The sequence below is a fragment of the Phallusia mammillata genome, chromosome 8 (assembly GCF_965637545.1).
Source record: "Phallusia mammillata chromosome 8, kaPhaMamm4.hap1.1, whole genome shotgun sequence".
Lineage (NCBI taxonomy): Eukaryota > Metazoa > Chordata > Ascidiacea > Phlebobranchia > Ascidiidae > Phallusia > Phallusia mammillata.
The window spans coordinates 7,770,650-7,795,011 of record NC_137259.1 but is presented as its reverse complement, the minus strand read 5'-3'; the positions used below and the strand labels follow the sequence as shown (position 1 = coordinate 7,795,011).

The 24,362-nt window shown below is 39.4% G+C and overlaps 6 protein-coding genes across 6 annotated transcripts; 1 reads left to right on the top strand and 5 right to left on the bottom strand.

Moving 5' to 3' along the window:
- Nucleotides 1-409: 409 nt before the first annotated feature.
- Nucleotides 410-1,820, bottom strand: LOC145204275 (uncharacterized). The gene has a single exon (XM_080076759.1). The coding sequence runs from the start codon at nucleotides 1,515-1,517 to the stop codon at nucleotides 714-716; it is 804 nt and encodes a 267-aa protein (XP_079932885.1). The 5' UTR covers nucleotides 1,518-1,820; the 3' UTR covers nucleotides 410-713.
- Nucleotides 1,821-1,947: 127 nt separating this feature from the next.
- LOC145204712 (uncharacterized) lies at nucleotides 1,948-2,697 on the bottom strand. The gene has a single exon (XM_080077305.1). It carries the CDS (start codon nucleotides 2,695-2,697, stop codon nucleotides 1,948-1,950), a length of 750 nt encoding a protein of 249 aa, XP_079933431.1.
- A 2,433-nt stretch (nucleotides 2,698-5,130) lies between these two features.
- Nucleotides 5,131-5,842, bottom strand: LOC145204585 (uncharacterized). Its single transcript, XM_080077178.1, has one exon. It carries the CDS (start codon nucleotides 5,791-5,793, stop codon nucleotides 5,140-5,142), a length of 654 nt encoding a protein of 217 aa, XP_079933304.1. The 5' UTR covers nucleotides 5,794-5,842; the 3' UTR covers nucleotides 5,131-5,139.
- A 1,787-nt stretch (nucleotides 5,843-7,629) lies between these two features.
- On the bottom strand, nucleotides 7,630-15,637 carry LOC145205394 (solute carrier organic anion transporter family member 4A1-like). Its single transcript, XM_080078112.1, has 13 exons — nucleotides 14,902-15,637; nucleotides 14,043-14,127; nucleotides 13,642-13,749; nucleotides 12,593-12,874; nucleotides 12,314-12,423; nucleotides 11,531-11,621; nucleotides 10,700-10,837; nucleotides 10,207-10,370; nucleotides 9,601-9,762; nucleotides 9,348-9,484; nucleotides 8,802-9,017; nucleotides 8,224-8,394; nucleotides 7,630-8,164 (listed from the first exon to the last, which is right to left on the bottom strand). Exons 2-13 carry the CDS (start codon nucleotides 14,099-14,101, stop codon nucleotides 8,108-8,110), a joined length of 1,695 nt encoding a protein of 564 aa, XP_079934238.1. The 5' UTR covers nucleotides 14,102-14,127; nucleotides 14,902-15,637; the 3' UTR covers nucleotides 7,630-8,107.
- A 2,580-nt stretch (nucleotides 15,638-18,217) lies between these two features.
- Nucleotides 18,218-20,379, bottom strand: LOC145204704 (uncharacterized). The gene is made up of 6 exons (XM_080077298.1): nucleotides 20,375-20,379; nucleotides 20,285-20,295; nucleotides 20,003-20,079; nucleotides 19,523-19,736; nucleotides 19,029-19,131; nucleotides 18,218-18,915 (listed from the first exon to the last, which is right to left on the bottom strand). Exons 1-6 carry the CDS (start codon nucleotides 20,377-20,379, stop codon nucleotides 18,789-18,791), a joined length of 537 nt encoding a protein of 178 aa, XP_079933424.1. The 3' UTR covers nucleotides 18,218-18,788.
- Nucleotides 20,344-21,726, top strand: LOC145205440 (uncharacterized). The gene is made up of 2 exons (XM_080078166.1): nucleotides 20,344-20,518; nucleotides 21,000-21,726. Exons 1-2 carry the CDS (start codon nucleotides 20,407-20,409, stop codon nucleotides 21,410-21,412), a joined length of 525 nt encoding a protein of 174 aa, XP_079934292.1. The 5' UTR covers nucleotides 20,344-20,406; the 3' UTR covers nucleotides 21,413-21,726.
- Nucleotides 21,727-24,362: the final 2,636 nt, after the last annotated feature.

The following is a 24,362-nucleotide window of genomic DNA, read 5'->3' as shown; positions in this document are numbered from 1 at the left end:
TTCAGATAAGACACTCTTGATTTGAGGTATTAGTTTACCTTTTTTGGTATCATGACTATCAAATATTGTGTCCACGTGGGCCACACTTATCTCATATGTATTCAAGATCTCCTGTGTTATCCAGCAAGGCTTGTTTCTGGTTCCAGCCTTTTCCAAAGTTTTCATCACAGTCGCATTCATGATTTTAGAGAACTCAGATGTTAATTCTTGAACATTATTTTCCAACAGTGCATCAAATCTGCTTTCAATCTTTATTTCAAACCCCTTTCTGCAACCTGGCTCTTCAAACGACAAAGGAAAAATACTCTTTTTAAAAAAAAAATATAAATCAGTGACAGGGCTATAAAAAAATAAAAAAATATAAAAATATAAAAAAATAAAAAATATACTCAAAGAGAGCGGCAGACGATCAGCGTCAGTGTAAAGTTTTATTTGAAACAGAAATATTAATTTCGCTTATTAAGGCATCATCAGTTTCTGTAAGAAGAAAAGAAACGATAAAAAACACATAAAAGTTAAAACGTTAAAATACTAAAACAACTAACAGCTACGATACCAGACAATGGCAAAACTATGGAGAACAGCTGTAACAAAGGCCGACGCTAACTGAAAATAAAGTGGCAATAGAAACGCCGGTAGCAAACAAAAAACTAGCAGGTGTAAAAATGGCGTGCGTGTTGATAAGGGGTGGCGCGTGCGGGGCGGAAAACAGGTCATTTTGTTCGCGGCAAAATCATAGGTTGTAGGTTAATAGACGCCCTTAGATCGTTTAACCATTTGTCCTCACAAATGTCCAGACGGCTCATAGGCGGCTCTTCGACGAACGTTACCATGAAGCAACTTGAAATGTCCGGCTTTTTTTTTTCGGGATAGGGATGGTTAATTATATAGTGTTTTGCCAGCGCCATCTTGTCGCCCTTAGCGTCGGTCAAATCACCTGTCCGCCACGTTGATCGGTGTGAATTCCATCTAGTACTGAAATGATTTTTTGTTTGTCCCACGTACTGCTCTTTGCATGTTGTACAAGTGGCCACGTATATGCCATAATTTTTGCAAGTCAGCTGTTGCCTTAGGGGGATGGAGTGGTTGGAAGGCGTGGTGATGCAGGAAGCGGAAGCAACCATTGCCTTAAACCCCTTTCTACCACCACACAATGCGCATTTGCCGCATGGTCTGGAATATCCACCAGCCTGTTTATAGCTCAACATCCTCGATGCGCGGTTCTTGGACAATATCGCGCCGAGTGTTTTGGGGCGTTGAAACGTAATGCCAGCTTCGGGTTTTAGCGCTTTTTCTTTTGTTGTCAGTTTAAGGATGCCTGGGAAATTTGTAGCCCAGAAAACTCTGTTATGCTGCTTCTGTGGCGTTGCTTTTGGGCCAAAACGTAGTTTCCAGGTGGAAGCCAGATCGATTACGTCCGAAGTCATTTTTTTCGGAAAGCAGGAAAATAAACATTTTTGCTTCAACCTCACAAGGCTGTGGATGAAATCCGCATCCGTTTCATTTAGGCGACGCATGCGTACCGCTTCTGAAAAAACAATGGATTTGAATACACAAGGAGGATGGTGTGAGAATCCATTCAAAAAACGACGAGAAACAGCCGTAGGTTTAACATAATCTTTTGTTATAAACCCTGTTGCAGTGGTGTCGCACGTTACATGGAGAACGTCGAGAAATTCCAGTTCCTGTCCGGGTGTAGCTGTACATACCTTTCGAAAAGTGAGGGACAAACCGAAACTGGCAAAAGTTTTTTCCAATACCTGCTGTACATTTTCAGCATCATCTGCACTTTTTGAAATCCATATTATATCATCAATAAATCTTTTAAACACCTTATAAGGCAACAACGACAATGCGAGAAAAAGGCAAAACGCACGCTTCGATAAACAAGATTGTACACATGCAAGAGAGGTCGCCACAGGACCCCCCTCCAGAAGCGGGCATGCGTCACGCTTGGTAGCGTTGCAGGGGATGCACATTCCGTCTTGGTCGTCCTCTGGCCGGAGGATGCGCGACTGGTACAGGTGCGGTCAAATCTACGTGGGCGGGCTTTAATCGGTCAATAGAAATCGTCTGCGGACGACCGCCCATGTCCAACCTAAACGTTTTGTCCGACGTATGAAGGACCTTGTACGGACCATCGTACGGTGGGGTCAGAGGAGGTCGGTGCGTGTCACGACGGACAAACACATAAGGACTGCCCTTCAGCGTTGAAGGGATGGACACGCGAGGGTTGCAGTGACGTGACATCGGTTGGGGCAAAAGGCGTTGCAGAGTATCTCGCAACGTTGGCAAAAAAGTTGCAACGGAAGTATCTTCAGTGGCCAGAAAATCACCAGGCACCGTTAAAGGAGTGCCGTAAACCAATTCGGCAGACGAAACATTCAAATCTTCTTTGGGGGCGGTGCGTATCCCAAGCAACACCCACGGCAACTCGTCTAGCCAATTGGATCCCGTTAATCGAGCCATTAATGCACTCTTTAGGTGGCGGTGGAAGCGTTCCACAAGACCATTCGCTTGAGGGTGGAAAGCCGTCGTGCGGTGAAGATGCATACCTAAACGCTGCCCAAGAGAAGTCCATAGATCTGACGTGAATTGAGGGCCACGGTCAGAGGATACATGGCAGGGAATGCCAAATCTCGAAAGCCAATGGAAAGTAAGAGCACGTGCGCAAGTGGCGGTTGTAGCATCTTCCATGGGTATGGCTTCGGGCCAGCGGGTAAAACGGTCGACGACGGTTAATAAATACCTATACCCGCGGCAAGGTGGAAGTGGACCTACAATGTCTATGTTCACGTGCTGAAAACGAGAAGTGGGAGGGCTGTACTCGTGAAGTGGGGAATGAACATGCTGTTGAATTTTTGCCCGTTGGCAAGCAAAGCATCGTTTAGCCCACAACGCAACATTCTTTTTCAGCCCATGCCAAACAAACTTGGATGATATAAGCTTCCTCGTGGTGCGGATGGAAGGATGTGACAAGCCGTGGATGGCGTCAAAAACTTTCCTTTGCAAAGAGCAGGGAACAACAGGACGTGGTCGTCCAAGAGAAACATCACAGAGAATAGTAGTCGGCGAACCTTCGATTGGAACATCCCTAAGAAGCAACCCAGTCACTGCAGTGCGGTAAGACTGAACTTCATCGGTCTGTTGTGCTTCAGCCAGAGCCTTATAATCGAAATCGGTCAAAGAACTGTGTAGAGCAGGGATGTCCAAACTGCGGCCCGCGGGCCAAATGCGGCCCCCGACGGCATTTCAAGTGGCCCGCGGCTGTTTTTTTTTTAAATTGTGTTGCGTATGGCCCGCCATAGTTTGGAACTTTGGATTAAGTTTTTGGGTTTTGGCGACGCTACATCACGCAAAAGCTTTCCATGGAACTTCATTTATCGGTAAAAAGGAAGGTGCTGACTCAACAAAATCACAAAATTTCCTTAAATCCTGTAAATTTGTGTCTTAATTCAGAAAAAACGTTGGCCCGCGGGCGTCTTTACCTGGTAAAATTTGGCCCTCGTTAAAAAAAGTTTGGACACCCCTGGTGTAGAGCATTAACAAACGATCTAGAAAGGGCATCTGCGACAGTGTTTGACTTGCCGCTGATGTGTCTGACATCTGTTGTATACTCCGAAATACACGACAGATGACGTTGCTGTCGAGCAGACCATGGTTCAGAAACCTTCTTGAATGCGAAAGTGAGGGGTTTATGATCGGTGAATGCTGCAAACTTACGCCCTTCAAGAAAATAACGAAAGTGCCTAATGGCCAGGTGAAGTGCTAAAAGTTCGCGATCAAAGGCGCTGTACTTGGTTTCAGGTTTTCGCAGCTGGCGGCTGAAAAACGCAAGAGGGGCCCAATGACCTTCTGTTTACTGGTGACCAGTAAAGCGGATGCTTTATTTCAATGCAGTTCGATGATAGAAGTTAAGCATACCCGAAAACTCCTGTAAGCCTTTGACCGTTCGTGGCACAGAAAAATTTCGGATGGCATCAACTTTGGCAGGAAGAGGTTTAATGCCATGTTGGTCGACCAAGTGGCCGAGAAACTGTATGCTGCTTTTGCCAAACTCACACTTCTGGGGATTAACAACAAGTCCGTGATTAGAAAGGCATCGAAAAACTTGCTTTAAGTGTTCCATGTGAGCTGTCTCGTCTGGACTTGCAACCAGAATGTCATCAAGATATACATATAGAAACTGCAAACCTTGAAAAATGGAATCCATTAGTCTTTGAAATGTTTGTGCGGCATTCTTCAACCCAAACGGGGTTCGAAGAAATTCAAAGAGACCAAACGGCGTGATGACAGCAGTCTTTGCAATGTCTGCCTCTGCTACAGGAATCTGGTGATAGCCGCGTATTAAATCTATCTTTGAAAAGACAGTGCAGCCAGCAAGGCGGGCGGTAAAGTCGTGGATATGCGGTATAGAATAACGATCAGCCTGCGTGGCCTCATTGAGACGACGGTAATCGCCACATGGGCGCCAACCACCGGCAGATTTTTCTACCATGTGAAGAGGGGAAGACCATGGGCTTGATGACCGACGAACTATACCCAAATCGAGCATCTTCTGAAATTCTGCCTTTGCCAACAACAACTTCTCAGGCGAGAGGCGCCTGACGCGGCAATGCACAGGTTGCCCTGTGGTCACAATGTGATGTTGCACACCGTGTTTGGGCAAGGTATCAGAAAACCGGGGGATTTTTACCTGGGGAAACATCTGCAATAGCTTGTCGTATGGAGAAAGCACAGAATGAAGAGTGCTAAGCTGTGGCGGTTGACAAAGAGACCTTTTCATGGGAAAACTTGTGAACGCTTCGGAGTGCACAAGACGTTTTTTGTCAATGTCGACCAACAAACGATTAGCACGGAGAAAATCTGCACCAAGCAGTGGACGCGATACATCAGCCAACACAAACCTCCATTTAAAAACTCCAGCTGAAAAATGAAGTGTAACAGATTTGTAGCCGTAAGTAGCTATGGAACTTCCATTAGCGGCCTTAAGATAGAAACCCTTATGGTTGGCACGTCGTTCAGCACCAGTGGGTGGAATTACACTAACCTCAGCACCCGTGTCAACCAAGAAATTGCGCCCAGAGACTTTGTCCCAGAGAAAGAAAAGGCTGAAAGAATTGCCGGTTGCCCCAGCCATTAAAGGCAACCGGCCTTGCTGTTTCCCTGGAAAGAACAAGGTGGACGGCATTGGTTTGCATCAGATCCAAAACGCCAGTGGAAGTAGCACATGCCGGAAGGCTTCTTGTTGTCACTGCGGGTGGGTTTACCTTGACGTGCTTTGCTTAGAGCAAACTCCGCGTTGCGATCACGAGAAAGCCATAATACGTCGGCCTTCTGGGCTAATTGGCGCAGATCTTGTGTGTCTTCATGCGCCAATACCAATCGGATATCCTCGGGCATGTGCTGGAGAAACAAGTGTTCAAAAAGTAAACACGAATTGTGATTTCCAAGAAGAGAAAGCATCTCATCCATTAAGGCCGATGGTTTTTTGTCGCCCAAAGGAGGCATGTTCAAAAGACGCGCAGCACGTTCCTGTCTGGAAAGGGCAAACGATTGAAGCAGTCTTTCTTTAATTGCCGTATATTTACCTTCTGCCGGTGGGCGTTCAAGCAGGTCAATTAAGCGAGCTGCTGTAGCTTGGTCTAATGCTGACACAACATAGTAAAACTTAGTCTCGTCAGCAACAATCTTTTTTAAAGCAAATTGAGCTTCCACTTGCTGTAGCCAAACACGTGGTTGCGTCGGCCAGAACGTTGGAAGCTTAAGAGACACAGCGTGTTCTGATTCCATGACCTTCAAAATTCGTTTGGAAGCCGCGGGGGGTCACCAGTAAAGCGGATGCTTTATTTCAATGCAGTTCGATGATAGAAGGTCGCCACAATGGTGTAATTTAGTATGGTGGAAGAGCATTGATGGATGATGTGATGAAGTGCAATATTGGCCACTGATACCGAGTGGTTGTCACCAGTGATTATTCCTGTCTTTTGGGAATATAGGCAGTTGTCAAACTGGGTGACAACGTTTTCAAGACAGTGCATTATCAGCTTGACCAGCAGGCGCCGGCCAGTGGCGCTGTACTTGGAATGTTTTTTCAAGGCATGAGCTAGTGCTACTTTTGTCAGGTTTCGGTCCAGGCTGGGATATAGGGCCTGTACATCAGCAGCCTCGATAATTAAACTATCCGTGTGGCCTTGTGCCTGGTAATCCAATTTCCACTTTTCTATTTCTAACAGGTACTCTTTGCTGTCCTTGCAATATTCGTCAACGATACTTTTGCAAAAGTCTTGACTGACAGGTTTAAGTAGGTACTCTAGTAGTGCTGTAATGCGCGACAGAGACGTATCCCCCGCCGCATGTACCAATCTCACCGGAATATCTGAGCACTTTGCAAGTTGCAGTTGTTGTGGTGCCAGTTTGTGGGATTTAAACAAAGGGTACGCGTAAGCTGGTTGGATGTTGCTAAAAAACTTGGCTGAAGGTCCTGAAACATGATGATAAGTAGAACCAATTAAAAATAACTTGAACCTAGAGTATCGCTCAAGCTTGCTGAAGCTTAAACGTCTTGTCGCGAATAACGTCATAGTCATATGTGAGACGGACAAAGATGGAAAAATTGTCGTAGTCGACTACTCCGACTTCTGCTATATCATGAGAAAGAACCTCATGAAGTTTTCCAGATTGCCAGTAAGACCTGAGGACTTTTTTAAAATCATTGGTAGTACGGTAATTTGTTTTTTCCCTAAAGTGGAAACTTTTTTCTGTTGTTGTTTGTATTTTCATAAACTGACTACAGTGAACCGATATAAGCGTGTCTGATTTATTTAAAGCACTACTGAAAACAAAACAACAACACGTTTATCAGGAGGTGAAATTTTTTGGTCTGATATAAATGCAATCTCAATCAGTCAGATTACCTTAAAAAGCACATCAGTTCTATCATAGGATGTGCACTGTGTGGACAGGTTATGCGGGCGCGATTTTTTCACATGGTTCCCGCAATGAAAAACAAACCCATTGACTGACGTTTGGTCTAGAACAGTGGTTCTCAACCAGGGCCCATGGGGGGACGAGCTATGTTCCGGGGGCCCTGGTGTAGATTTTTTACTTTATTTCCTATTTTAATCGAATATTTCACATAGGCCTACTATTTGTCTATATTGAGGTTTATATCACGATTACGGATTATTGTTTACTCTATTCGGCCTGTTTAAAACCGAAATTAGTACCGAATTCCAACACGAGATTGCCATTTGCATTTTTAAGGGGGGCACAGATCCTACAGGGTTCCTTGAAGGGGGCCACAAGGCCAAAAAGTTACTTTTAGGGGGGCACGGTCCACGAAAGGTTGAGAACCACTGGTCTAGAATTTCCTGCGTCAGCTGAGCTGCTTGGTATATATATATACATTTCTTTGCTTGGATGCTTGCTTCTTCCCGTGATTCGAATCGGTCGTCTCAAGTAGGGAGTAGCCTAAGTTCATTATCTTATAAGGCTTGTGGTACAGAGGCGTGTTGATCCACACGGGAACATTTGATTCTTTTCGCTTATTCTGGATACGCAATACACATCAAGTCTCATTTGTCCCAAAGTAGTAGAAATCAAATCTTCAATTGAAAGGGAGTAAAGACGCTGATCGATAAAACATCGACTTTTATAAATGGAGAACCTACCTGTTTTCTTGCTTTGTTTAGTGCAGGGGTCACCAAACTCTTTTCACTGCGGGCCGGATAATTTAAGTTTAATAATGCTTCTGGCGGGCCGCATAGTTTACATGCCCTAGCGCCGTCTTTCCAAACTTGGGGCGCTAAGATATGGACTTTCTACAATTTCCAGCAGACAGACCAACTTGCCTCACATGTACTATGTAGATATGTATGTGGAGTCTTGTGGACCAAAAACAAACGAGATTATTTTCAAGGAGGTCGTGTGGAATCGGTAGGCTATAGTACCAGCAACATGTCGACATAATCATTCACAATAAGCGCATATAACGTCGTAAAAACACAACAATAAATACAAAAAACGTTGAAAAGTAAAAGACAAACTTTTAAAAATAAAGAGAGGTAGACCTCAAAACATATGCACCCTTTTCGGGACAAAACTATCATCTGTGCCTCCTTTGAAAGAAATAGGCAAAGCCCAACAGAACCAAATTAACGCCCTAAAATAGAAATACAATTGAATTCATAAGAATTTCGCTTTATTTAACACAACGTTTACCTTTTGTACTGCTAATAAGAGAAGCATGGCCATATTTAACATTTTGTTGTCATAATAAGCACAAGTGACCTGATCCCCACATTCTGTTTGCCAAATCGTGCAAGCAGACTTGAAGAACTCCGAGTATATTAATGGAAAAGGAAACATACCAAGTAGACGTATAAATACCCACTGAAACAAAAAAATGGTTAATGACGTTATACGTAATAAATACCTATTCTAATCACAAAAAAGATATTTTAATTAGTGCTCAATTTATACAAGTTGGCGAAAAGTCAGTTCTTGCGCCTGTTGAAAAAAATGTCTGTTGTTTGTAGCCTAATTAGGCGGAAAAGACACTGTTGTTTGCAATAATGGGTAATTCGACCAAAAAAATATGACAAATTAAATATTTGTGGTATCACCTGTTTTAATGTTCGTTTTTAAACAGTCAGTAGTTTTAACAATGTCATTGCTAAATTCGAAAACGCAAAGTTACAAAATTGTTTCATGATGCGACGGTTGGCAAGTAGCCTATATTTTCTTTTTCCCATAAAGCTATTTATCGTCACTACTAATACTAAACCAGAAAAACATACCATGACTCCAACACCAATATAGGTGATTTCTTTTTTCTCAACGATTTTGATGCAACCTTGAATAGTTGGCACTAGCGAAGCCATGTGGAAACATAAGGAAATCGCAAACAAGCCGACAAAGATTGCTCCACTTGTGCAATTCGGAGACTCACACTCCCCTCTCGTCGCTGAACCATTATTGGTTGAGCTTTGTATACACGAACAATTGTAATAGTCCTGGAAAACAAACTCGTAGTTTCAGAACGACCTAATGATCTACATAAGACAGCAAATTTAACCACCATTTTTGTGATATTTGTTGCACGGCGGCGGCAACGGAACTATTAAATCATATAAGCAAATAGGGCGCATAAGTGAGCTAGCATACACATTGAGATCCTATGAACTGGAATTAGGCCGTCATACCCCATGTAAGTGGTTAGAGTACTGCAAACTAAATTCAAATAGCTACACAACGCAAACAACATTGGTTTGGGACCACATTGGCATTTGGATGAAAGCTGTTGTCTGCCATATCACAGTTATATTAATGTTCTTTACACAAACCTCAGTTTCATTACTGAGACAACCAGCAAAGCAAGGAGAAAAATAAGTGACATTATCTTGTCCACAGACTGGCTCGAATTGATCAAAGTTACATTCACACTGATTGGAACAAGAAAGGTTGGCATGATTGGCAATTCCTGTCAAGCGAAAAATGTCGTTGGTTATGTGGTTAGATGTAGTTGTCAAGGCATTCCATAACACGTGACGCCAGACTACCATGACGACATACCATTATGACGTGATGGGTACTTACGCAGCGGGGGGCAGTCCAGGAGAAAAAGAAATGAAAAACCAATATTAACAATAGAAAAGACAAACACGAGTTTTATGATTCCCTCCACATCAAGACCGAACTTTTTGACGATAAAACCTCCACCAATTTGACCAAGCATTGCACCAGTAAGTGCCAGCAACCCTGCAAAAATGCAAGCTTTTGTAACCAAAATAGCTGATTATAGGTTTACGAAACGCTGTTGTTTGTGTTTAACAGTGGTTTTCAACCCGGGGACCGCGGACCCGCTAGAGTCCGTTCGAGGGTACCACATATGGTTTTGTAATGCATTTTTAAATTGCTAAAATTACATGAATGCAAACTCCTCATTGACGTATAAAATGATTTTTATTTTTCATTTTTTTCCATTTCAAAATAGTACAACCTAATGTGTCAAAATTCAAAATTTTTCGTAAAAAGTCGCGGATTTGTATAAAAGTCCGACACTATAAAATGGTTGAGAACCACTGGTGTAAACAGTTCGGCCAATATTTTTTACAAAATTTGAAAAATTTTAATTACACAATTTAAAACATTATGGCTAACACGTTGCTCTATGATGGATGAATAAACTTTTTGATGTCAGACCTAAGAAAAGACTTGCTTCTCCCGCCGAATAGTAGAAATTGGTTTGAAGATATTTGGGTAGAAGTGCAGTCATTCCTGAAAATGTTCCATATTCAAGACTGACCACCGTTGCAAGAAAGAAATAAGCTGGAAGTTTCGACAAAATTTTGGCCTGTTCAGAAAACCTATAAAGTATATGCATACTGATCAAAATTGAAAAAAAATTGTGTCTTTTTTAGGTGCTCGGTTCCCTGCTGTATGTTTCTATTCGGGTAATTTATTGTTAATTTTTTACTCTTGTAGAAGTTGGCTGTGCTTAGTTGTAACTAATTCATTACAATTGAAAATGAAAGAAAAACAAACTCAACCAAAAGTCAAACTCTGCACTGTTAAACAATTAATAAAACGCATTCAACGAAAGTTATATGAAAAGCGTGATCATATTCACAGTGAAGACACAGCGCAAAAGGTATTATTTTATTGGTAATAACTGATGACAAAATTTCTGTCTTACCTTTTTGGTTGGTTCTCGCTTTGCACCTTTGGGAGAAGCAACACAGGGATTGAAATCAAGCAAGTAAAAACGCCGACTGCCAGAAAACCTATCCACCAAGCCCCGACCCACAGAGTACTTGTTACATCAATCGATACACTAATATAAAGCGTACAGGTAAAACAGAGGTAATATATAAGATATGGTTGCCAGGCATAATATTAAGTTTATAAAGCTCTTCTGACAATTGTATTTTAATTCCGACGTTTCGACGTCCTTTATCAGGGTTAATAAGGCCGAAATAAACATCAACGGTCTGTTGCCAACAGCGACGCGAAGTAGTCGGCCCTTTCCAATCACTCGGTATCACAAGGCCACCGTATTGATTTCAATACGGCGTTTGTTGTGGCCCGTGACCCAGACTACAGAAAAGACTATTTCTTGAATCATGGAATATTCACCAATGCGGCAACACGATGAACATCCCAACAGTTGCGATGCTTTCAGCGTACTGTAGGAACCTGTTTAGAGAAAAGAGGCCCAATCATTCGTTATGGCGCAGTGGTTTCGTTGCGTTGTGACGTGCTTGCGTTTAATTCTTTTTTCCTTTGTTGATCGTGCACTGTACTAGTCGCATTCAGTGTTATTTGTCCTGATGAAGGCGACCTGTACAGGATGTCGAAACGTCGGAACAAAAATACAATTGCCAGAAGACCTCTATAAACTTGTTATGCCATAATATTTTCATCAGTAACAACAATATTTGCATCGAAATGTTGAAAGCATTTGGATTAGCAGTCGCGCTAATAAAATCAAAAAGGGAAGAAATTGTGTTTAAGAATTTTCCCTTACCTTGGAATAATGTCCGCTGGTACGTTCAGGGTACTTCCCCCAATTGCGTACCCGGCAGCGGCTCCAATAGTCGCAGACCCCAAGAAAATTCCTGTAGACAATATTATGGACAGTTGTAGAAACATTTTCGTGTTTGTGATTTTAAATGCACCAAAGTTTTAATTTTTTTAAGTGTGTTTTTTGGGTTGATAAAGCACCGTTTTCGGATGCTCAAAAATCAAATTGATTTTTCCATATTACAGAATATTTCCAGTGTGCATTTTATTAATAAACTTTTCCGACCCAGACGTTTTAGGCAGCACAAAACACCGATACAAATTATTGCTTCTTGAATCTCTATTCATGCAACAACAAAACCCGGAATTAAACAAGGACCAGGAATCAACGCCACTCTACTTGTTTAATATCTAGCGGTCGTGCTTTGCCTCGGGTACACTCGTTTGCACCCTTTCCGCGTGCGTTTTATTTTATCTCCGTTTAATTGCTTTTACATTTTAACTTCGTGTCGCCTTTTTTTACCTTTGTGCGTCACCCAGTTGCGTGCCTTCTGTCGCTTTTATTTCTTATAATGACAATAGCACTTGTCGAAACGTAGTTATGTTCTACACAAATATATTGGCTCTGATCTTTTTGCTGATTTAATTTCATTCAATAATATTTAAAAACTAGTAAAAAATGACACAAGTTGTCATTTTTTTCTGATCGTATCTTAAGGTGGAAATGTAAAAGTATTATTTTGCCCTTTTTGTACTCAGTTAAGCTCAGAACATACATTTGACATACCTTGATACAAAGGTGCATTCGATGTTACTTGTTGCAAATAAGCTATTCCCAGTGTAATAAGGGGAATATTCACCAAACCATTCAGCATTTGCATGGCAATAAAGTAGATCCTAAATCACAACGAAAAAGGCTATATACTTAGGTTAAAGTTTTTGTTATAAAAACCACCATGTTATTTAATAAATTGATAATTTATTTGTGTTAGTATAAACATATTTTGACATTATCGCGTAATTTTTCGAACAATTGGCATGTTAGCCTTGGCGACAAAACACTTACAAGTAATATCTCAGTCCACTATCATTATCACACTGTGTCGTAGCGTTGTTGGACTCGCTACAAAGATTTGTTGTCCCAAGTTCCACTGGTTCATAATCCCCGGTCGTAAAATGGGGAATTCCAAACATAAAGGTTACGACCCCCATAATAAACATGCCTATACCGATCCAGCGAGGTTGATGACCTTTGCCCCCAAGGTAGGCGACCAGGGGTTGGAAGATACATTGAATGAGATGAAACGAGCTAATTAACCATGCCACTTCTGTGCTCTTAAGCCTGAACCTATAAAAACTCAGTTTGGTTAAAGAAAGTTTTAGTAAAATACGGCCAAGCAAGTTCGATTAAGCACAGCATTAGTGATATTCAAAGCTTAAAGCATTGTTTCCCAATTTTTTGTCGTTGTTTTTACCGCGTTCAAATCCAGGACGAATCCCACACAGGCTTTTTATACCTTTACAGGATCATTTGACTAATTCCTGACTTTATGAAAAAAACAAAACAAACAAGCGGCATCATGAGGCGATCTTAAAAGGGTTGTCACGCTGGAATGATATGTTTCAGACTTGAATAAAAAAGGGAGAACTTGTTTAAAAGTCCCTAAGGGCATGGAAAACCCGCAACAAAAACAATAAAACGCGGGCGTTTCCAAAGCATAGGCCGCAACCCAAAGTTCAAACGCCTGAAATTCTTTGAGTCGACTGTTTAGATTTTGGTTATGATTTTGTTTTGTAAACATTTTCATTTCCAACAGCATTAAACTGTTGCGCAGAATGCAATAAATCTGCCCAATTTCGGCCGAAGAACGACAAATTTTAGCCAAATCCTACACGTTTACACACCGAATATGCTGGTAAACTGGACACATTTTGAACAACAATATGTAGTCTAGTTACAATAGTCGGACATAGTTATGGATAGGACATTAACAGAATTAAACTTGTAATATATTTACGACGCTTATTTACGAAAAGTTTGGGACACTTTATAATAGACTAATGATTTTTTGTTAACATTTTAGTAATATCTTATAGGTAACAAACGATATTTACCTTCTCTCTATGGTGGTCTGTACGGAAACAACCAACCCGTTGATAATCACACCTTGCATGAACGAGCACGCACTTAGGAAAATAAGTGCAACAAACGGCCTTTTTCGCCTGCACGACAATTTGTACATGTTTAATCGAAGTGATGGGAACAAATTAAAACGTGATAATGGAAGTCACGAATTATTCGATATTCTCTAATTACATGCAAAGCGACAAAGCGTGTATACAGCTATTAGCTATACTGAATAAAGTACATGTATATATATAGTATTTAATCATTGAAGCCTACAGGGGACTTTCATGCTAAACGATCATTTCTTATTAACCCACAAGATGATAGTTAGTGACGTGGATATCTACTTGGTTAGGATTACAAATAATAAAGTTTTGTTAAAAATTACCATGTAGAAGCGCTTCTGTTAACAGGCTGGACAGCTATAGGGTCGACTGATGGTGTCATCTTGGTTTCAAACAGCAGCTTTCCTACTATAATAAAAACCTTTAAGTAATCTAAATTATGATATACCAAAAAAAAGTCTAGATATTGCTCTAACAGATTACTAGGACTGAAGACACCGACAGCACTAACAATGCCTAAGTGAGAAAATGTGTCCCCGTTAAGCTAAAAGCACTAAACTCTGCAATTTTTTCCCAGCTGTTCATCGAGATTATGATGTACATTATTAGTACATAGAACTTCCGCCCGTACTTTAAAGCTATTTAGTGAAACGTGACGTTCCTTGAATGAATTGGCTTTTTTTACCATACGTTTTTCGTTAAAACTGTTTACAAAACCTAACCATTAATTAGCAATGGTGGGCCTAGGGGTTGATAGTTTAAACTTCAAATAAACCGTAGATCCCAACATTATTTGTGCGTGACAAAGGTAACTATTTCTTACTTATAATCATAAACATTTTTGTTAAGGCCGTACTAATTACTTAGGCCATCACTTTAACACAAAATTGTACCTATACTCGACACACATCTCTGTTTAACGTAAACGAGTGGATTTGTACTGATTTTGTAACGCTTGGGACTTTGATATCACTATCTTTCAATCGCGTGTTAACCATGCAGTCTGTCTTTCACTTTTCAATAGGCTACTCTGTAATATGTGCTGCTGTTCTTGCAATGTTCGTGACAACCTGTTGGGTAAGAAAATACCATACTGTTCAACACGACTCGTCACGCAAGTGTGGCACATTCTGATTAAATTCCCCAGCAATTTGCCAAAACAATTCTGCACCCTTCACTTACCTAGGTTGTCTTGCACCACAAAAATGTGAATTTCGTGTCTGTGTGCTGCCAAGTTTGTGTGTATTTCTATGACTTACATCTGACTGATGCACCTCTGTTTTTTTGTACAGTGAACTGCTGCTTTTGTGCAATAGACTGTTGCTACTAAAATTGTCCAATACAAAAACAACAACGTCACTTTATCAAAAACTCATTTAGGCTACACTTTAGTGCTTATTTAATCCTTGTACCTGTAGAATCGGGGTACGCTTTTTTTAATTTTGAAAAACGTTCTGCTTTATCTTTCAGTTTCATTATCTGTTGCTGTTTAGTTCCCGGTTTTCCTAACCTAATAATTTCTTAACGTGCATTAGCTGAACGTGTTTGTGTACAAACCAACTGTTAATATTCTGCCTTGCCTAACCATATGACAAACCAAAACGGTTTCTGACAGCCCAGCTACGCAATACGACGATAATTAAGCTGTTCGCCAGCAAATACGAAGTCCTGAGCAAGAAGTGTGCAGCACGACGGTCAAGCATGAATGGTTTTGCCTTGTGCGCGAACAAATGTGATACGTTGTGCGTGACAAAAACAAAACCTTTAACTACAAGCTCGACGAGTCCGTATTTAAGGACTAGACTTGCATAATAAACTTTCTGGTACATTTCTGCTATTAACTGCAGTCTTTTTTGGTTTATTGTATTGCTTACTCTGTAATATTCTCTTCAGTACTGAATTCTAAATACGCTGGATTTAAATTGTTATCATGTAAAAAGACATACAACTGATTTCTGTCTCAAAGCCTTTGAAGCACAAATACAACATGTAAACGCTTTGGTTGCGTTGTTTTGATCAAAACTGGTAGTTCAGTTTCTTGCCGTTTTGCTGGACACGAAATTGGCAGACGTATTAACAGTCACGGTGATGGTATGGCCGATCTCGAGGGGATTTTGTAGCCAAAGGCTTGTTAAAAAAGTATGCGCAAAGTAAACCTACAATTGTAGTCCTGACTTTTGTACGAAATTATTTGGTTTCGTATTTACGATTTTATCAGCATCTAAGCTGACAGAACAAATTTCGAAAATACTAATCTAAAAATACTGATTAACTCGGTACATCTTAAGAAAATCTTATTCTAGTTTGAATATATAACTTAGCATTAATTTAAAAATGTTGACGTCACGATTTCGAAGTCTCGCATTGATCAATTATAAAATTTCACAGTTAATGTATATCTTCAAAATACAACAAAATTTGTTACTTTATCGGTTTAACAAAGTCTCAGTATGACGTATTTCGTGACGCTAGTGTTCACTTCGTTTTTGATAAAGCGATCACGTTTGATGAATAAAAACTTAGTAGGTTTTGCTGCTTTGGAATTTCTTGTAGCACTGGACCTCCAACAAAAGAGGACATTTTTCACATTTTTATGCAAATGTTATAAATTTCTGTGTAAAGTGTTTTGTGGCGAACTAGTGTTGGTTTTGGGAAAATTGTGTTACTTATTATTACTGTAAAATGCAAGAAAATGGTATTTATTACCGTCGTTTACTGAGCTGAACTTTACAAAATGGCGGTAATTTTATGTCACAAGCTACACGTTTTGTTCAAAAAATCTTACTTTAAGAAAACTGATGCATTTTGTTTGAAATGGGATTTGTGCGACTTAAACTTCTGAAAAACTTGGGGTTTGAAAGGTCAACGAAAAGTCATGGATACGCCCGTGTTACGACAATACAGCTATGTACCTTTCTTCTTAAATATACCACAACCCTAAAACAAACTATACCACCAATACATGGCCACTAAAAAGAGAAAAATGTCATACAGATTACCTTATTAATCATGGTAGATTTAAGAGATGATTTTTTGAGTATTGTTTTGTGATCAACATGTAAATATGACCTTTTGTTCTGCACCGACGGTTCGTTAAAGCTCAGAGGTGCCTCCTTTTTTGCTTGTCGGTATCTTTCTGTTTTTCTCTTTTGCATGCACCCTAGCAGGTTCTTTGTCGAAAGACGAGTTGTTTACTCAGTTACGCTTCAACCCAAAACGTTACAGCTCTCGGCAGTAGCGAAGTATGAACTTATTCGTGTTACAGATATCAAATATTTCGCCTTTAGTTAAGAGATTTTCAGATGTGAGTAAATTTCACTTGCTTTGGGGGTGGGGTGAAATGTCGTAAAAAATGTTTTAGTATGCTGAACTAGTGTATTAAAAATTATAGTTATATGCTGAACTAATAAAACCGTTAATACGTTATCTTGTAAAAAAACAGGAAGAACACATGACAACAGTAAATTTTGTTTTCAATATATTGTCTTCTTTCACGATTTAAATTAGTTTCCACTTACTCCTGTAGCGTTGGATGGCGCCAAAGATACAACTGGGTAATATTTGATGCCAGGCAAACTTTGACTTTTAAGGGTATTTAACGGGGTCTCGCTTCACATTTGGAAATGTCTTTGACTTCTGCGACTGTCCGACCCTGCACGTGTCCTTGGAATATTCCTTGGAACTGTTCAATGTTGCCTATCACTTTCTATTCAACATTAAAATAGTTTTCCAAAAATAAATGTAATTTGTGCTGTCAGAAATACTGTGTATACCTTTAAACTGAAATGCACTTAGTTGGTGTGACTCCAAATTTACAAAATGCTTATCTGTCAAAGTTATTGATTCTCTGAGCATATTTCTTTAATCGGGTTCAGATTAAAACCAAAAGCAATAAAGAAAGTTTCCAGTCAAAATATTATGCAGCGTAATTCATACACAAGGTATGAATCTGTACGCAAAATTAACACAATAAAACTGTATTTTATCAAGAAAAATGACTGTGAGTCCGACAATTACAGTATACACAAGGTTTTCTTCGAAATAATCCAGTTTTGAAATGGCTTCGGTCCGATATCCCTCACATAGCGAACTGTTAAACAGGATTAAGCCGGAACAGGAAACAAAAAAGTAACCAGAAATAAAAATGCCTATATTGAGCTTCCGTGACAATTCAAAACACCTAGACCAGGGGTGTTAAACTCGCGGCCTGATGGTGAAATTAGGATCTGAAATGTGGCCGTCGTAGCGAAAAGGTTGTGCACCCCTGGTTTAAGTGTATAAAACCAGATTAAAAATCACATGCGGCCCTCGGCGTAATTTCCAAACTGCAATGTGGCCCCCGAACCCCACGAGATTGACACCCCTGACCTAGACAACTCGTTTCAAATGGCTGAACTATTTTTATTTCTAATCATCTGGATATATTGTTAAAATTTCGTGTTTTTGGCAATTAAGTGTTTTAACCTAATTGTTCACAACAGAGTTGTAAGCGGACCCGAAATTTGAGCCCGGACCCGTAATTACATTAAATTAATTTTATCAGCCCGTTCGGATTGACAGGCCTATAACAAAGAATACATACACAATGGACAATAAAAAACAATGGCTTAAAGTCTTAAACAGATCTTTTGTGGGCTGTTGGACATTAAGTTTAGTCCTGCAACTAGCTACTTAGCTAAGTAATTGGAGTTTTTTTTAAATACAAACATTGGATGTGAAGTCAGGCCCGCGTTAAGCCCGTTTGTTGGAAAATCTTTAAGCCCGTTTGTTAGAAAAGTCCGAACCTCACCCGACATACGGGTTATGGAACCTGTTTGTGCCGTTTTATATACTATTGCAAACTGATAGATAAACTCAGATCGAATGACCAGCTACGAATTGCTTACAGCTGTCCTAGGCTAAATTTGTTTTACCAGTGCATTTTTTATTTCGTTTAAAACACGATAGTAAGTTATCAATTATAATCACAACCTTATTCTAATCAGCAAAGAAATGACTGCTTAGGTATGTCGGCGCATTTTTGTTCATTTAATGTTTGTATGTATAGCAAAAAAAGTGTGGCAATTTGGTCATCCAGTAAATTCTTCGTAAGCTGGTTCAAGCATTGACGAATCCGGCACGTTATCGTAGCTATGTTTTTGGACTTGGAAATATGGATTGGTTGGAGGGTTCTGATTTGTATACTGCTTTGCAGATCTAGATCAAAAACATTGCTCTTTACTATTATCTACACTGAAATTTGACAACATTTTCTATACTTTCACAAAAAGTCAAGACGCCTTAAGTTGCAATAAACATTTGTAACTTACGTTGGTTGACAATACTCTTCTAAGGGCATTTCAACTTGTAAATTATGTTGTTGCTGTTGCTGGTTTTCTTGTTGATTATTTGGTTTGGTGGTGCTTTGTCTTTCTATAATTGCAACAAAAACGTCAAGTGTTGTGTGGTTTTAAACACAATAAACAAAATGATCACAAGTTTAGTCAAGGCAGCCAATTATTTATGTAAACTTAAACGTTACTATACGTGCGAAGCCATGACGAACTAATGGCAGACCGAAAAGGAACAATATGGATGTACACATTCGAAACTCTTACTAATAACACAATAAGACGGAAGTGGCGCTAAGGGTTATTTTTAAAGGTGCTCTTATAAGCACCAAAGGTTATTTTCACGAGGCGGAAGTAAAGGGTAAGTTTTATAGGGTATATAGTTACACCAATAGGGCCTAATATTAATGCGTATAATTAAAATGCTTAATACAGTCAAATTTTCATATCAAAGACCAATCTTAAAAAGTTACTTTTTTTCTGCAGTAGAATGGCCAGAATGATCACAACCACAACAAAAATAGCCAAGAGACCAGCAGAAGCCGCGTGGATGGGTATGTGAAGACTACTTGTTGCGTCAACGTAAATATTGCTTGGTGCTGCACGGACGGTTAGTTTCACTATATAGGTTCCGTCTAATTGTGTTCGAACTTTAATCAAGTACAAACCAAGATCATTCACTGACACCTGCAAAAAGCAACATTTGAAAAACGCCTTAAAGTTTTTTCGACCTAATTCACCATAATGTTTGGCTTTTACATATGTTTTGCCATTATGGTTGGAATTGAACAAAAACTTATTGAATAGACGGGACAGAATATTGAAGATATTGATGACATACACTTCACATAAACGTCAAAAAAAAATGGATTTGGAAAAGTGTTGGAGGGTAATTTGCTGTAATAAGTGAATATGCCTTGACAAAAACACTAAAAAGAAATAAAAATACTTACATTGCTAAAACGAAAAACAACAGTGTAATTGTCGCCGTTTCTGAGCAGATAATGTTTGTACGCGGCAGTGCTGTTTTCTGCAAATAAACGTGTTGGTTATTACCTAGAACAAAAGTTTATAGTAGTTAGTTTACTGAACTGATCTTCCCGTCATGTCGGCGAGAATATTTGAAAATGTGATAAATAAGATTAACATTAGTTTAGTTCACAAACAACTGGGATTAGCTCTGAAGCGTCTATGCCAGTGGTTCCCAACCTTTTTTGTTACATTCCTCGTATTACTTGTTGTTGACCTCGTTGGTTATTCTTTGTGCAACATATATGACATAAACTGTCATTTTTTCAGTTTACCTTGGAAGGATTCCGTCTCACCGCATCGCTATTTCCGAAACAAGCTTAACGCAATGTTGAACTCGATCAGAGCCCTGGAGTCGTCGCAGATTTTTTTTCGAAAACAGATTCACCAACGCTTGGGTGCTTTGGAAAGCAAACGCATGAATCTGCAGAGAAACACGGGTAGGGTTTAAAGACAAATTACGGAGGATGAGAAATAAGATTAGTTTTATAATATTCTATCTTCTAATGGCTAAAAAACAGACTTGATTTCTAACGTTATCCATAAATTAAAGTAACACGATTTGCCTATCACATGACGTCACCACAAATATTGTTGTGCTCTTTTTTATGTTTGTTTTGCATTGTTCGCATACAAGCCTACGTATGTCTGCATGGCTTGAAAAATAAACTGTTGCCGCTCCCAAAAATCTGTCAATACCATGCAGTTTTGGAAGCCGATTGTCTAGCAATAGATTTACTTAATACACACTATTTTGTATACATGCCCACTGCAACAGGTTATGCATCACTATTTGAGTGTAAGAATGTGGCAGAATCAGGCGTTTCTAGCAAAAAATACAACATATTTATAATTCTAGATACCAATACAAATACAGGTATAATTAAATGAAAAATGATTGTTTGTTTGAATTTTGTTCAGATTTCAGTGTAGCTTTCCATGCATACTTGTCCAACAACCTCGTGACCACACTTGAAGGCGGGATCATTGGTTTCAATCACGTGGCCTTCAACGACGGCGCTGGCTTCACACACGGCGTATTTCGTGCGCCGCGCCGTGGCGTTTACATCATCGTGCTTAACGTCATCTTGAGTTTGAAATCTCATGTGTCCTATTCGGGGTGGGAACAGCCAGTTAACGTGACTTTAAGGGTAAACAAGCGACCCACACATTTTTCCTTTCAGCAAACTTTTGTAGAGAACCTCGATGGAGTGACCAATCAGATTAGCGCTGTGGTCAAGCTTGACCGCTTGAGTGTCGTGGATGCGTATGCTTTCGGTGTATCAAAGTTCTCGATTGGAAAAGGATCGTCCCTCTGCGGTGCTCTCATCTAAAATCGCGTTTAATGTTTTTGTGCTTATTCCTGCAAAATGTGCGTGCCGCTTTGTTTGTTACATGAGCGTCCTGTGCACCAAGTACATTTGGCCATTTTTGTGGCTGCAAGAAAGTCGTGGGCTGATCTGTGTAAATGTTTACACTTGTGATGCACCGAACCCGCCTCAAAAGGTTCGGGCCGAAACCAAATATTAGACCATGAGGCCGAATCAGGCCGAACCTAATATCCTCTTTCTTATCGATGTTTTCAATTAAATCTTGTGTTGTTGATGCAAGTGAGCTGGTTTATGGCACTCTAAAATTACTTTGACAATGCGTAAGCTTCACTAAAGTTTCAATATTTTGCAGACAACATGGCTCGGATTTTTAGATGCAACAATTAGTTAATTGATGATGTTTTATTTTGGTAAAATTGTCATTTGAAACATTAATTTCACACAACCAAAAATTTCATTAGAAACATTGGGAAACGGCATCTTCGTTGACATCGGCCAACCGAAACTTCGGCGCATTACTAGTTTAGACTTCAACTAAAACATTCCCTTCCATGGATACAATCAGGGTTGCCAGGTACTGTCGGCTGGATTCGGACAGTATTTGTCTGAAAATCGGACATTTTAGGACAAAAAAAAACGAGAGCGTATAATTGCTAACAAGGTATCAATATCGAGGTGCCAACTTTTTGTGCGTTTACGTTACCTAAACTCATAAGCGCCGAGTTTTACACAAACGCAAAGTGGCGGACGTAAAATATGACGTCACTTATGCGTGCAACCACAAGAACTGAAATCCAAACTTAAAGCCCAACAAACTTCACGTTGCTGTAGCGTTTATCATTGGTTTCGCAACGTTTAAAAAATGTTTCGTCAACTTGTTGCTTCATATCACCTTAGATAACCATTTATTACAATACAATTGCATTGTACACAACAATGGCCAAACATTCACTGGCTGACAATTATCTGTTTAATGTCATAAACAAGGTACTAACCAAAATAAGTTGCACTTTTAAACCACGTTTTGTCGTAAAAAAGGTTTGCAACCTTCAAAAAATAGGAAGGAGACAAAAAGTTATTCAATCAGCAAAATTCGGACATATTATGACAAAAAACTAAATGTCCTAATGATTTTTAGGCGTCGGACACAGCATGTGAAATTAGGCGAATTTATTGTTTTTTGTCCGATTTTTAGGCCATCTGGCAACCATGGATACAATCTTTACAACTGTGGCAAAACCAACAACTGCATTTCTGTTTTTGACGTCATAATTGATAACAGATTGATTCGTCTACTTTACATTCTACATTGATTTGAACAGCAACTTTTTTAAAATGTTGTAACATCAAAAAAAAATATTAATTACGTTTTGAGAATATATTGCTTCTTGCCTGTTATATAACAGTATGGCAATTAAGATCCAGAACCTTTATATAGCACGAAACTAGATGGGCAAGTTTTTGTTATGTACGGTTCACAACAGCACTTGGAAAACCTTGATTAAGAATGGAAATACGTTTAAACTATGGCTTTGTGGCAATTTGTGCTTGCACTGGTGCAGTTGAATATCTAGAACAATTCAAATTATATAATGCGTGTATAATAAAAGGCACGATCTGAATTTTGAAATGTCAAATATAGCATAACATTTATCAGTTTTATAAGTATTTGCTATTAAAAGTACAATGCTTATTGAACCATTTGTAGGCTACTTAACACACTGCAGGTAAATAAACACAAAAGTTAAAGTCAGGACTCTAATTAACTCAGCGGGATAAGTTCTAACTGTCACCAGGGTGATAAAAGTGGTGCCTCATTTTCAAGCAGGGATATGGGTCACAATAAACACAATCTCAAGAAATTGCGACAGACAAGCCGAGTTCGCACCACCATTTTAGTGCGACCACAAGTCTAGTAGCTGCCCAGGGGATTAGGCTTCAAAGGTGCCGCTATTAAACGTTGAAACTTTCAAATCTTTTTCCACAATTGTATTTTCTGTAATTTGTCACATAGTAAAAAGTATGTTACAAAACAAATTGGTTTATCTGTTAAAACTGAGGTAGATAGACTTATCAAATATGCATGAAAATTCAACCCTTCGATCGACAACAAATCCAATGATTGTTGGACTCACGACTCCATAGCTGTTTGGCCGAATATGGTCATGTTAAAGCACCCTTTCTTGTGGTAATTAACGTATCGTATGACCTTATAGGCATTTAAATAAGTGACTCGGTTTGATTTTATTATTACTGTACCCTTAGAACTAGTGGTACGCGAAAGGGTTTTTAGGTGGTACGCGAGTAGCTTCTGTTTTGTTCACAAAAACCTCAATTTGCAACTTTATATTTTGTTTGTCTGGTTTTGTTTACAAAAAAAAAAACAGTCCCCAGGCCTATTGTCATTGTTACGTAACTATTCCTGTTGTTTCGTATCATTACGATCTTCAAAATACAGGTCATGTCAATTCTCAACAAAAAGCATAGTTGCTATACTTGCTATGAAAAGCCGAACAACGCTGCGGCACAGTGGGCGTTAATTATGTCAAATGATTGCTCTTGATAGATATATCTACTGTTTTGGTGCTTAAGATAGCGTTGAATGAAATATGATTCAAACAAATTAGTTGTTCTGCAAGAAGTGGTACCATAGAGCAGGGGTCCGCAAATAGTGGGTCGCGAAATATTTTATTTACCATGAATATAAGCGTCTCATCTACAGTATTAATGAACTTCGGCTTTTTCCGACCTTTTGATTAATTTTTACATTGTTACGTATGACTACGTAACTGTTACATACAGTCTATGTAACAATGCAACAAGATAAGCGCACCTGTGCAAGGATGCGGTTCTTATTTGTTAGAATAAATACGTTCGTTTACCTACTGTTTTATGTGAAAATATCAACTAACAATAGCATAATACTAGTCTTAACATTGATATTTAGTTGTTT